Genomic DNA, 11,597 nt, shown 5'->3' on the forward strand with positions numbered 1-11,597 from the left:
CGAGGCGCGGGTGCTGCGGGAGCGACGCTCGCTTCCGGTGGCAGCGTGGAGGGTGGGTACTGCTGACCTCCGCACGGGGCCGGGTGGCGGCAGGAGACCGAGTGGGGGGCCGGGAGGGCCGCGGGTGCTGGTGTGGATGGCGTCCCGGAGCTGGGACGAGCGGGGTGTGCGTGGGCAGTGGGCCGCCAGGTGCCGCGTGCCTCGGGGCTGCGCGTTGGCTCCCCGCCCTCTGGGTCCCTCCAACACCCAGCGCTCTCCCAGGCGCCCGGGCCAGGGGGCCGGAGGTGTCCTCGGCAGGTGCAAGGAACCCCTAAACGGTAGACGGTTCAGTGCTGTCCTGTGTGACGTGCTCCCTTCCCTCAAGGCGTCACAGCATTCTGCCCCATTCTTAGAAACGGACATTTTAAAAACAATCGCCATCGCCTCGGGAAAGCGTGACTCTGGGAATTTGCTGAGAAACACGTTGCTATTCCGAGCTGTTTTATTTGTAGTAGTGACAGGAGCTACACATTCTTTCTGGAGAGATGTGGTGGCTGAACAAAGTTTAAGTGAAAGCGAGAACTGTGTTCCCTCTCTCTCTCTCTGCCGATTAACTGCATTACATTTGGCATTTTTATGTTTTGGCCTTTAAACAGATGACATTTGTGTTGGGAATGTGTTAGATCTCTCGTTATGAAAGAAATAATGTCTAAGAGATTATTACCGGCCAATCTTTAACCGCGTAGTTAAAATGACTGCATAATCAGGTGTTTGAGAGCTAAGGAAAGGAGGCATTGGTGCGCATGTCATCCAGAGGCAGTTGCTGTCATGGGGAAAGGGCTTGATTCGGTTTGATCGGTACAGAGTGGTCCCTGCATATGCTAGAGAAACATACATGATCCAAATGACTAAAGGCAGAAAAGAGATCCCAATATAACAGCTTCCATTTGTAGGCTGAAGCTTAATGATCTATTTACCCCTCATAACAGTATAATCAAATACTCATCAAACACCAATGGCATTGTAGATTTTATTCATGACACATTTAAAGGAAGATTATAGTCATTGCTCTGAAGGCACCTTCCCAACACCAGTTAAAAGCTTAGGAATTTAGGTGATTCAAGACTCCATTTTGTTTGTGGAAGGAGGAATAAGAAATAGAAAAGGAAGAAAATGATTAAGAAGAAAGATGAGAACAAGAAATGGATACATTTGGGTGTCATGGCCAGACAATAAGTGGTAGAGAAAGTACAATCGTTACATTTCTCTAATATTCAAAACCTTACTAGAAATGTTACATGTCTATACAAACAGTTGGAGTAGAAAGATGCCAGAAAGCTGAACTCTTAGAACCGCTATTGAGATAGTGCTGTTCTGGGCCCAGCGTGGGGGCCTAGCAGCTAAAGTCCTTGCCTTGAATGTGCCAATGTCTCATGTGGGACCGCCAGTTCTAATCCCAGCAGCTCCACTTCCCATCCAGCTCCCTGCTTGTGGCCTGGGAATGCAGGGACGGCCCAAAGCCTTGGGACCCTGCACCCACGTGGGAGACCTGGAGGAGGTTCATGGCTCCTGGCTTTGGATCAGCTCAGCTCCAGCTGTTGCGGTCACTTGGCGAGTGAATCATTGGACTGAGGGTCTTCCTCTCTGTCTCTCCTCTCCATTTATCTTCCTTTCCAATAAAAATAGATTTAAAAAAAAATAGAAGATATAGACATTTTTCATAAAAGCTTAATGTATCGTGTATCAACCAATATATAACAATGAACATATTTTATTGACATTTTAAAAATATTCACTTGAATGGCAGAGTTACCGAGAGAGGGAGACGCACGTGCGCATGCATACACACAGAAAGATCTTCCACCCACTAGTCATCCACCATAATCGTCAGCATCAAGTGCTTCATCTACGTCTCTGGTGTGGCAGCAGCCCAAGGACATATGCCATGTTCTGATGCTTCCCCTGACACATTAGCAGAGGGCTTAATGGCAAGTGGAATAGCTGGGATTCAAATGCTGTCCACATGGGATGTTATCATTGCAGGTGACTGCATAAGCTGGCCCTGACGGTGACAGCTTAAGCCACCACATCACAATACCAACTCTAAAAAAAAGTATTTTATTTTATATTGTATTGTTGGTTTGGCTTAGAAGCTTAGCAGCTTGTAAACACTTCTTAATGCTAATGAATCTTATATCCTATAATGTTTTATTAATATTATTAATCGTGTTATAAATATGTTCCTACTTTTTTGTCACACTTTTTAAAAAAGATTTATTTTTATTTTTATTGCAAAGTCAGATCTATAGAGAAGAGGAGAGACAGAGAAGATGATATTCCGTCCAATGAATCACTCCCCATGTGGCCGAAATGGCTGGAGCTGAGCTGATCCAAAGCCAGGAGCCAGAGCCTCTTCTGGGTCTCCATGTGGGTGCGTAGTCCCAAGGCTTTGGGCCATCCTCAACTGCTTTCTCAGACCACAAACAAGGAGCTGGATGGGAAATGGGGCTGCTGGGATTAGAACCGGCGCCCATATGCAATCCTGGCATGTGCAAGGCAAGGACTTTAGCTGCTGGCCACCACGCTGGGCCCGGTTTTTGGGGTTTTAATATGTATATTTTGGGGATAAGGAGGTTGGCTTCTTTTACTTAGCATAACTATTTTGATATTTATCTTATCTATATTATATCACTTCTTTATATTCCATTTTTCTTTATTCACATGTTGCTGGGCATTTGAGTTTTTTTCACTTTAAAGTTAATACAGATAAAGTTGTTATGAATGTTCAGTCGTCAGTATTTATGTACATATACATGTTCATTTCCCCTGGGAAAAATGCCTGGAAGTGCAATAACTGGATCATAGAATTAGAGAATGTTTAACTATTTGAGAAACTGGAAAGTTTTTTCACAAGTGGTTGTACTGTTTTTCATCCCTCCTGCTTTGAAAATTCCAGTTGCTCCATTTCCCATTCAATGCTTGGAACTGCCTGTTTTAAATTTAACCATTCGAATATGTACATTTCATATCACACCATGATTTTAATTTGCATTTCCCTAATAATGACATTGAGCATATTTAGTGTACTTTCTGGCTGGCTCTCTGTACAGCATCTTTGGTTAAGCACTTTTTCAAATATTTTTCCCATTTTTTTGTTGCTTGGCTTTCTATTACCATGTTTTGAGAATTTGTATATTCTGAACTCAAAGTCTTTATTGGCTATGAAATTTGCAAATATTTTTCCCAAGCTGTGACATGTTTTTCTCATTCTCTTAAGAGTGTCTAAGAGCAGAAATTCTTAAGTTTGAAGTTCAATTTTTTTAATGATCAATCTTTTGCTAATGTGTTTGATTTTTTTATATAACCCAAGGACATAAAAGCTTCCTCCAGAAATTTTATTATTTTATATTTTACATCTAGCAATGTGAGTCATTTTGAACTATGTATTAGGTAAGGTATACATTGAGGTTCACTGTATTTGCATGTGAATATCCAGTTATTTTAGAACCATTTGTAGAAAAGGATATTTTTTATTAACTTGTCAGAATAAATTGACTGCATGTGTAAGTCTTTTTCTGATTCCACTCTCTGTCTTGTTTTGCTTATCTAATTCTCTATCTTCACAACCTCACAATCTTGATTACCAAAGCTTTACAATAAGATTTAAAATTAGGGCCAGTGCTATGGGCAAAGCTGCCACATTCTGCCACCATCCTGTATGGGCGCTGCTCCACTTTTGATCCAAATCCCTGCTAATGCATCTGGGAGAACAGCACAAGATGGTCCAAGCACCCGGGCCCCTGCGCCTATGTGGGAGATGCTGAGGAAGCTCCTGGCTCCTGGGTTTGGACTTAAAATCAGAGAGCACATGTCCTTCACTTAGTCCCTGTGTTTCAGTGTTTCTTTCCTATTCTGGGTCCTTCATCTTTTCATGTAAATTTTCAAATATATATAATGACATGTACAGTTTTATTGTAGAACAGAAGTTGAGTCATACTCAACAAACCATTTGATTCCATTTTGTCATAATTAAAGCAATATAATACAAAAACTCAGTTATCATATAGTGTTAACTATAAATAGATGAATGATTTCAGTTTTCTGTGCCAAGTTTGAATTCAACAACTGTCTCTGCATCCTTTTATTTCACTTAGGATTTTCTGGTTAGAGGCAACAAAAATGAAAAGGCGAGTTGTTGGGAAATGCTGGAATTGCTCAGAAAAATAAAGGATAGACTGAGGAATTTGATCAGCCTTGAGAACCATAGAGACTAAACCTCAGACCTCGATGTTGTCAAGATGCTCTCGGATTATTCTCTGAGTTTCTGGGATTTCATTGTTCTAAGCTGCGTCATGTATTGGAGCATAACTTCTTCTCATCCCCCACCTTCCACCCCCTCCCCAAAAAAGAGATAGTTTCCCCACCAGCTCTGTTTGGGAGAATTCTGGAAAGGAGTCCAACTGGGTAACCTTCATCACTAGATTAATCAGTGTACCTAGGAAAAGAGGAAACCAATTGCCCAGTTCTTGAGTTCAGGTGTTGAGGTAAGCAGGTTTCCCAAAGGAAGAAGACTTAGCTGTATAGCACACGGTTGTTGAGTGTCCTTCACTCCATGTGGCACACATCACTGAGAGGACTATCTGATGACCTCAGAGCAACAGATTACAGTCAGCAGGCTTTCTCAAGTATCCCTTGCTATATACTAAATTGTTGTTTCTACAAAGTTAATCCCTATTGAGTTACCACACCAGCCTCAAAGTTAATCTCTTACTGAGCTTTGTCATATTATAACAATGTAGGAGATGCCAGTTTTTCAATGTGGCTTTGCATTTGTGAAATTACTGTGATATTACTTTGATTAAATATGATGCGGTAGACTATAATGTTCAGGAGTGTTTTTCTCTTCTTGCTGTTGTAGGGTGCCAGGAATGAAAACAAGACTAGACGTTCCCGATGGCTTTTCCTGTGTGCTGACCTGTGTACCATGGCAGCTGAAACAGAGAAGACGCATGCTTTACTCCAGGCCTGTAGCACTGAATCTCTCCTCTCCAGCCTTGGTCTGGGGATATTTTGCCTAGTAGCTGACAGGATTCTTCAGTTTTCCATAATTCAACAAAGTGACTGGATTCGCGCCCTCTCAGACAATGCAGTGCATTGTGTGATTGGCATGTGGTCCTGGGCAATAGTCATTGGGATCAAAAAGAAGACTGATGTTGGAGAAATTGTCTTAGCTGGATTTCTAGCCTCTGTTATTGATATAGACCATTTTTTCCTAGCTAGATCCTTGTCTTTAAAGGTAAGAAACATGAATATCTGGTCTTTCCTTTAATTCTTTTAACACCATTATACTGATCTTCCCAGCATCATTTTAGACCTAGAGGGGATTAGTTATTTAGGTAAGAAAACCTATCCATTCAATTTTTTAAAGTTTCTTCCTGGGCCCAGCACAGTAGCCTAGTGGTCAAAGTCTTTGCCTTCCATGTGCCAGGTTCCCATATGAGCACCAGTTTGTATCCTGGCTGCTCCACTTCCCTTCCAGCTCCCTGCTTGTGTCCTAGCAAAGTAGTCGAGGACAGCCCAAAGCCTTGGGACCCTGCACCTGTGTGGGAGACCTGGAAGAGGCTCCTGGCTCCTGGCTTCGGATCAGCTCAGCTCCAACCATTGCAGCCACTTGGGGAGTGAACCTATGGATGGAAAAGCTTTCTTTCTGTCTCTCTCTGTAAATCTTTCCAGTAAAAAATAAATGTTTTTAATTTTTTTTTCTTTCTCTTCAAATATTTGCTTATTTTAAAGGCAGAGAGACAGGGAGAGACAGAGATCTCTGATCTGCTAGTTTGTGCTTCAGATGGCCATAATGGCCAGGTCTCAGCCCGGGCTGAAGCCACAGCCAGATACTCTGTGTCACCCACAGCTTCAAGGGCCCAAGTACATGGGCCATGTTCTGCTTTCCCAGGTGCATGAGGAAGAAACTGCTGTGGAAATGGAGCAGCCAGGACTTGAACCAGCACTCCTAGGAGATGCTGCTGCTGGAGGCAGTGGCTTAATTTGTGGTGCCACAGCATCAGTGCCTCTCAACTTTTTTGAACTATCAGTACTTCCCTAAAGATGCCTGTAATTGTGTTGCTGAGCAAGTCAGTTTGCTAGGACAAAGTGGTATGGATGCCAATAGGGCAAGAACCAACCCACTAGCTGTACCTAAGTCGTTCAGTACTGGCTCGTAGCGGAGTATTTCCTACAGTCCTGAAGGAAGTGTTACCAAGCTAGTTTAACTTAAGCAGAGGACTTTCATTGAGAGGGTGGCTTATCTGTGTCTGTATCGGTGTTCTTGCTTCAGGACACTTAGGTTTTCCCGTTTGTCTTTATGTGTAGTCAGTATACAGCTCCGGGTTGCTCCATGAAAGGTGCACAGCTTGTAGCTGACTCTCAGTCCTCTTGTTATCATGGGCATGCGCTGCAGTGGACCGGCTGGAGCACAGCCTCTGGTGCACAGTCCGAGGCCTTCAGCAACGCAGTGACCTACCTCACACAGGAATACAGCCTAAGTGGTGACTCCGGTATTGCCTTATTATTTTTTTTTTTTTAAAGATTTTATTGTTATTGGAAAGCCGGATATACAGAGAGGAGGAGAGACAGAGAGGAAGATCTTCCATCCGATGTTTCACTCCCCAAGTGAGCCGCAACGGGCCAGTACGCACCAATCCGATGCCGGGAACCTGGAACCTCTTCCGGGTCTCCCATGCGGGTGCAGGGTCCCAAAGCTTTGGGCCGTCCTCAACTGCTTTCCCAGGCCACAAGCAGGGAGCTGGATGGGAAGTGGAGCTGCTGGGATTAGAACCGGCGCCCATATGGGATCCCGGGGCTTCCAAGGAGAGGACTTTAGCTGCTCGGCCATGCCGCCGGGCCCTGCCTTGTTTTTTTTTTAAACTAAAGTTTTACTTGCAAAGCAGAAAGAGAGGAGATATTTCCCGTCTGTGTCTCACTTCCTGAATGCCTGCAATAACCAAGAGTGGGTTGGGTAGAAACCAAGAACCAGAAACTCAATCCAGAGCTCAGAAGCAGCAGGGACCCAAGCCCTTGCGCCATCACCTGGGCCTCCCAGGCTGCGGAGTAGCAAAAAAAATGCAATCAGGAACAGAATTGGGACTTGAGACCAGGCACACTGGCCTGAGATGCAGGTGTCTTATCCACTTTGCCAAATGCCCAAACCTGTCTGAATGTCCGATTTCCCTACCTTTAGTGTATTCAGGAAAGAAATATAAACTCACAAATGAATGACTTTTCTCCATGTCATTCACTGCTAGGCTACAACAGCCCCCGGCTCATCTAATAGATGTCCAGTAGATACTTGAAAAAATGAGAAATGACCACCTCTTCCTATCATGTGTCAAGTACAAAGCATTTCCGGTAAAGCGCCTGTTTTACTTAGGAACATGATAAGGAGGGAATCAGTGATTGCTGGCGTCTAAACAAATAAAATAATGACCCTGGAAAGAGACCTTGGTTTCGTTTTGATGCAAACAGGTCCTTCACACATTTTAATCTGATTTTGCTTTCTACGTAGTTTTTGGAAATGTATTCTGAGGTGGCACAGAAGATGTTTTGCCCTGCAGTTCTAAATGATTCTGGAGAGTATAATGCTGAAGCTTTGCATATGAAATTGTGCCTTACCAGCAAGGAAATGACTCTCACTTCTCCCCTCAGGCTGCTTTAAGTCTTCCACGAAGACCTGTCCTTCACTGTTCCACTGTGATACCCGTTGTGGTCCTGACCCTGAAGTTGGCTATGCATCTTTTGAAGCTAAAAGACTCCTGGTGTTTTCTTCCATGGATGTTGTTTATATCCTGGGCCTCCCACCATATCCGAGATGGAATCCGTCATGGTTTATGGATATGCCCATTTGGAAAAACCTCTCCTTTGCCATTCTGGCTTTATGTGATAACTACATCATGGCTACCTCATCTCTGTTCATTCCTCATGTGTTTAACAGGGACCAGACAAGTGATGTCTTCAAAAAATGGAATTCGGATTGATGTCTGAGGTAATCACAGGGACTTTTAAGAAGAAGCCAGGGACTCAGATGATGAAAAGAAAAGGACAGCCAACATTAAAGTGAATATCAGAAACACAGCTAGCTGCTTCTGTTATTTAATTTTCAGCCCTCTTGCTCAGGAGGCATGTATAATTTCTTAAAAATTATATTTGTTATAACCATTTCTCTCTTCTTTGACAGTCTGGTGCAGTATCACAGTCCTGTTTCTTCCATGATATGTTTTTGTTTCTGCCTCTGCTTATCTGGCTTTACTTGTGGTTCAGTTAGATGAACATACCTCTAAGGCCATTTTCTGAGGACAGTAACTCAGATTTTAGGATAACTGTTTGTGGAAACAGCATTGTACTTGAACCCACATGCCTCTTAGACATGAAACTATAAAATGGCCAGAATGCGTTCCTGAGTCAGACATACAGTGCATGCTGACACTGTCTGCTTCATGTATGTGGATCCTAATTTGCAAAGTACTCTGAGTTAGGATTACTAGCAAAATCTGCTTCGAACTCTCTTAAGAGACCATCATTATCTATTCGTAAGGACAGCGACTCTAAGTCTTGATTATTATTCCAGAAATCAACTGAGAAAATAATTATTATAATATGTTGGCAACAGTAGCAATTTCCTGAAATAGTGTTTTTTGTTATCTTTGCCCAAGAATCTCACATTGGAATTTTGGCTGTTTTTTAAAACCATAGCTGTGTTTAACAAAATATATAACAAAAAGCATTTTTTTTTAAGATTTATTTATTTTATTACAAAGTCAGATATACAGAGAGGAGGAGAGACAGAGAGGAAGATCTTCCGTCCGATGATTCACTCCCCAAGTGAGCCGCAACGGCCGGTGCGCGCCAATCTGAAGCCAGGAACCTGGAACCTCTTCCAGGTCTCCCACGCGGGTGCAGGGTCCCAAAGCCTTGGGCCGTCGTCAACTGCTTTCCCAGGCCACAAGCAGGGAGCTGGATGGGAAGTGGAGCTGCTGGGATTAGAACCGACGCCCATATGGGATCCCAGGGCGTTCAAGTATTAACAAAATATTGTTACCTAGATTATGACCGTAGGGAAAAAAAAAAGTATTAACAAAATATTGTTACCTAGATTATGACTGTAGAATTTCAATTTGCACAAAAACATAATTAGCAGAAACATCACTTCAAGTACAAAGCCTGGAATTTGCCATTTCATTTGTCTCAGTCACTGTCAATTTTAAAAATTTGTTAAAAATGCAAGTAACAGCGTTAACAACAAAAAAAGATCTGCTTCATACTGTGAGAGAAAGTTTTTTTTTCAAAATATTTTAGGAAATTTGCTTTATGACTTTGGTCTTTGAGGGTGATCTTCTGTTAGCAGGCTTAGCCCTTGTCAGAGAGGGAAGATTGGCTTGTTGTAGGTTTTCCGTTTGCACAGTTGTTTGCTGCTTTGATGTGAACGTCAGTGTTGCAGAGGCGCCCGCTCTTCCTGACGGCGTACATGCGCCATCTGCTAGCTGCGGCTCTTCTCACGGATTCATGGTTTATAATGTCATGCATTGCGTGCCTTATAATCTGAGAAATGGTGACCAATTCGTAAAGCAATTCCTTATCCAAAGCAGAGTTTTCTTATAGATTAAGTTAAACAGTGCACTGAAATTGGTTATGAAGTTTCCAGGTCTTTAGGGAATTGACTTGTTTTCTTTTATTGCTAACATATTTATTGCAGTATGTTTTATGATCTATTAGATTTTATAATCTGTTGTTTCTTGTCTTTCCTGAGTAGTCATTGTATGAATCCATTTGATGTAATAGCACTTATTATACAACAGTAGTAAATCTGACTCTACTAGAGATTTTTTAATGAAATATCTGATTGAAGAAATATATGGAAATAAAGTTTTATGTACCTTTAAACTGTAAAACCTTTTTGTTTTTCCACAGTAGAAGTATTAAAGCATTGGGTCTTATTTTAGATTATCACATTGGTAATTCTGGGGTTGCCCTGACTTTCCTTTCTTAGAATAGGAATTTGCTGTGACTGTGACCCTTTGATTAAAAAAATGATTACGAATTCTGTGTGGGTGATCTCATTTCCTATCTTTAGTCTGTCTGCTGTGGTCCCTGAAAGTCGTGACTGTAACCTCTGGAAAACCAACAACTGAGTTCCCGAGCTTTTCTTCTTGTGCCTAGCGAAAGCGTTGGTGTGACACACACTGCACCTGGAGATTGGGCTGCACTGTTTGCATAAGGCAGTCCATCCCACAGGCACGCCCCGTTCACACTCTGACTGTCTCCCCGGTCACACCTCCCCATCTGCTGTGCCCTTGAGCTGTGCTGTTCATGCTGGCTTGAACAAAGTTCTGCTCGTATCAAGTGTTGCCAGCTAACAGCAGGTGAGAGTGTTTGGAACCGTTCTGAAAAAGAACTTGGAGCAATGGGGTGATCGAGATGGATGTTGGAGAAGAGAAGCAGAGAGCACAGCCACGGAGTATGCAGGAGTGTTCAAAGTTAAATTTGCAGTGTATACCAAAGCCTGGGGAATTTTCAACCAGGACATTTGGTAGAAGATAAATATTTTACTGGGGTTTACAGTTGCCAGAGTTTGTTTCCCAGAGCTATGCCAACCTTCATTCAGTACTGGACTCTGTTTTCAAACTGAAGTAGTCCAGTCATTTTCAAGCCTACTTTTGCAGCTTGCAAGGGAATTTCCAATCTGTTATGTTTTTAAAAAGTTTACTTTTGTGTATTTGGAAGGTAGAGAGAGAGAGAGAGAGACAAAGATCTCTCTGCTGGTTCACTTTCCAAATACCTGCAACAGCTGGAGTTGGCCAGGCCAAAGGCAGGAACTGGAGCTCAGGCTGAGTCTCCCACATTGGTGGCAGGGACTGTAGAGTTCTCATCTGCCACCTCTCGGGATTGGCAATGGAAGGAAGCTAGAATCAAGAATGGAGCCTGTGTCATACAGTGGGTTCCAACAGCGATCCTGACAGCCCCTTAACAGGAGATCATATGCACAGAGCAGGGGGGCACCCCAGAGTGGAACAGGAGGACAGGAGGAGGCTTGTATCCCCACCCTGGAGACTCCCGGACCCTCACCAAGGACTATCAGTATGGGCACCAAGGACTACATCCCAACTGCCAAGGAGACCACGAGGAATTGGAGTGCTCTCGCAGGCTGAGAACTCTGAGGTCAACCATTCACTATCGATCTCCCCCACGGGATGGAAGAAGCCCAGATCCTTGGGGGCTATGCGGAGGACTTTAACCACAGTGAACAAGCACTTTTTGATAATTGAGCAGCTGCATCTGAGAACATTCAGTTTGAAGGCAGCTATGCTCCTGTTTTGTTTGGCAGGCAGTGTCCACTGCTTCTTACGTTTTGTGCCTTCTAGAAGTCATTACACATTCGTGTAGGGCAGACAGAGAGTAATATAATGGTATTTTCTCTTAAGATTTCTTTACGAGTTTGAAAGGAAGAATGACAGAGATCTTCCATGTACTGGTTTAGTGTTCAAAAAATCTAGGCCCACCTGAGACCAGAAGCCAGAAAGTTCATCTAGGTCAGCTGCATGGGTGGCACAGGCTTAAAGATTTAGGCT

General features: G+C 43.1%; 1 protein-coding gene across 1 annotated transcript; it reads left to right on the plus strand.

Moving 5' to 3' along the window:
• The first annotated feature begins 4,082 nt into the window (after positions 1 to 4,082).
• Positions 4,083 to 8,106, plus strand: TMEM267 (transmembrane protein 267). Its single transcript, XM_004583685.2, has 3 exons — positions 4,083 to 4,523; positions 4,898 to 5,275; positions 7,681 to 8,106. Exons 2-3 carry the CDS (start codon positions 4,964 to 4,966, stop codon positions 8,014 to 8,016), a joined length of 648 nt encoding a protein of 215 aa, XP_004583742.1. The 5' UTR covers positions 4,083 to 4,523; positions 4,898 to 4,963; the 3' UTR covers positions 8,017 to 8,106.
• Positions 8,107 to 11,597: the final 3,491 nt, after the last annotated feature.

Source organism: Ochotona princeps, chromosome 23 (assembly GCF_030435755.1).
Source record: "Ochotona princeps isolate mOchPri1 chromosome 23, mOchPri1.hap1, whole genome shotgun sequence".
Classification (NCBI taxonomy): Eukaryota; Metazoa; Chordata; class Mammalia; order Lagomorpha; family Ochotonidae; genus Ochotona; species Ochotona princeps.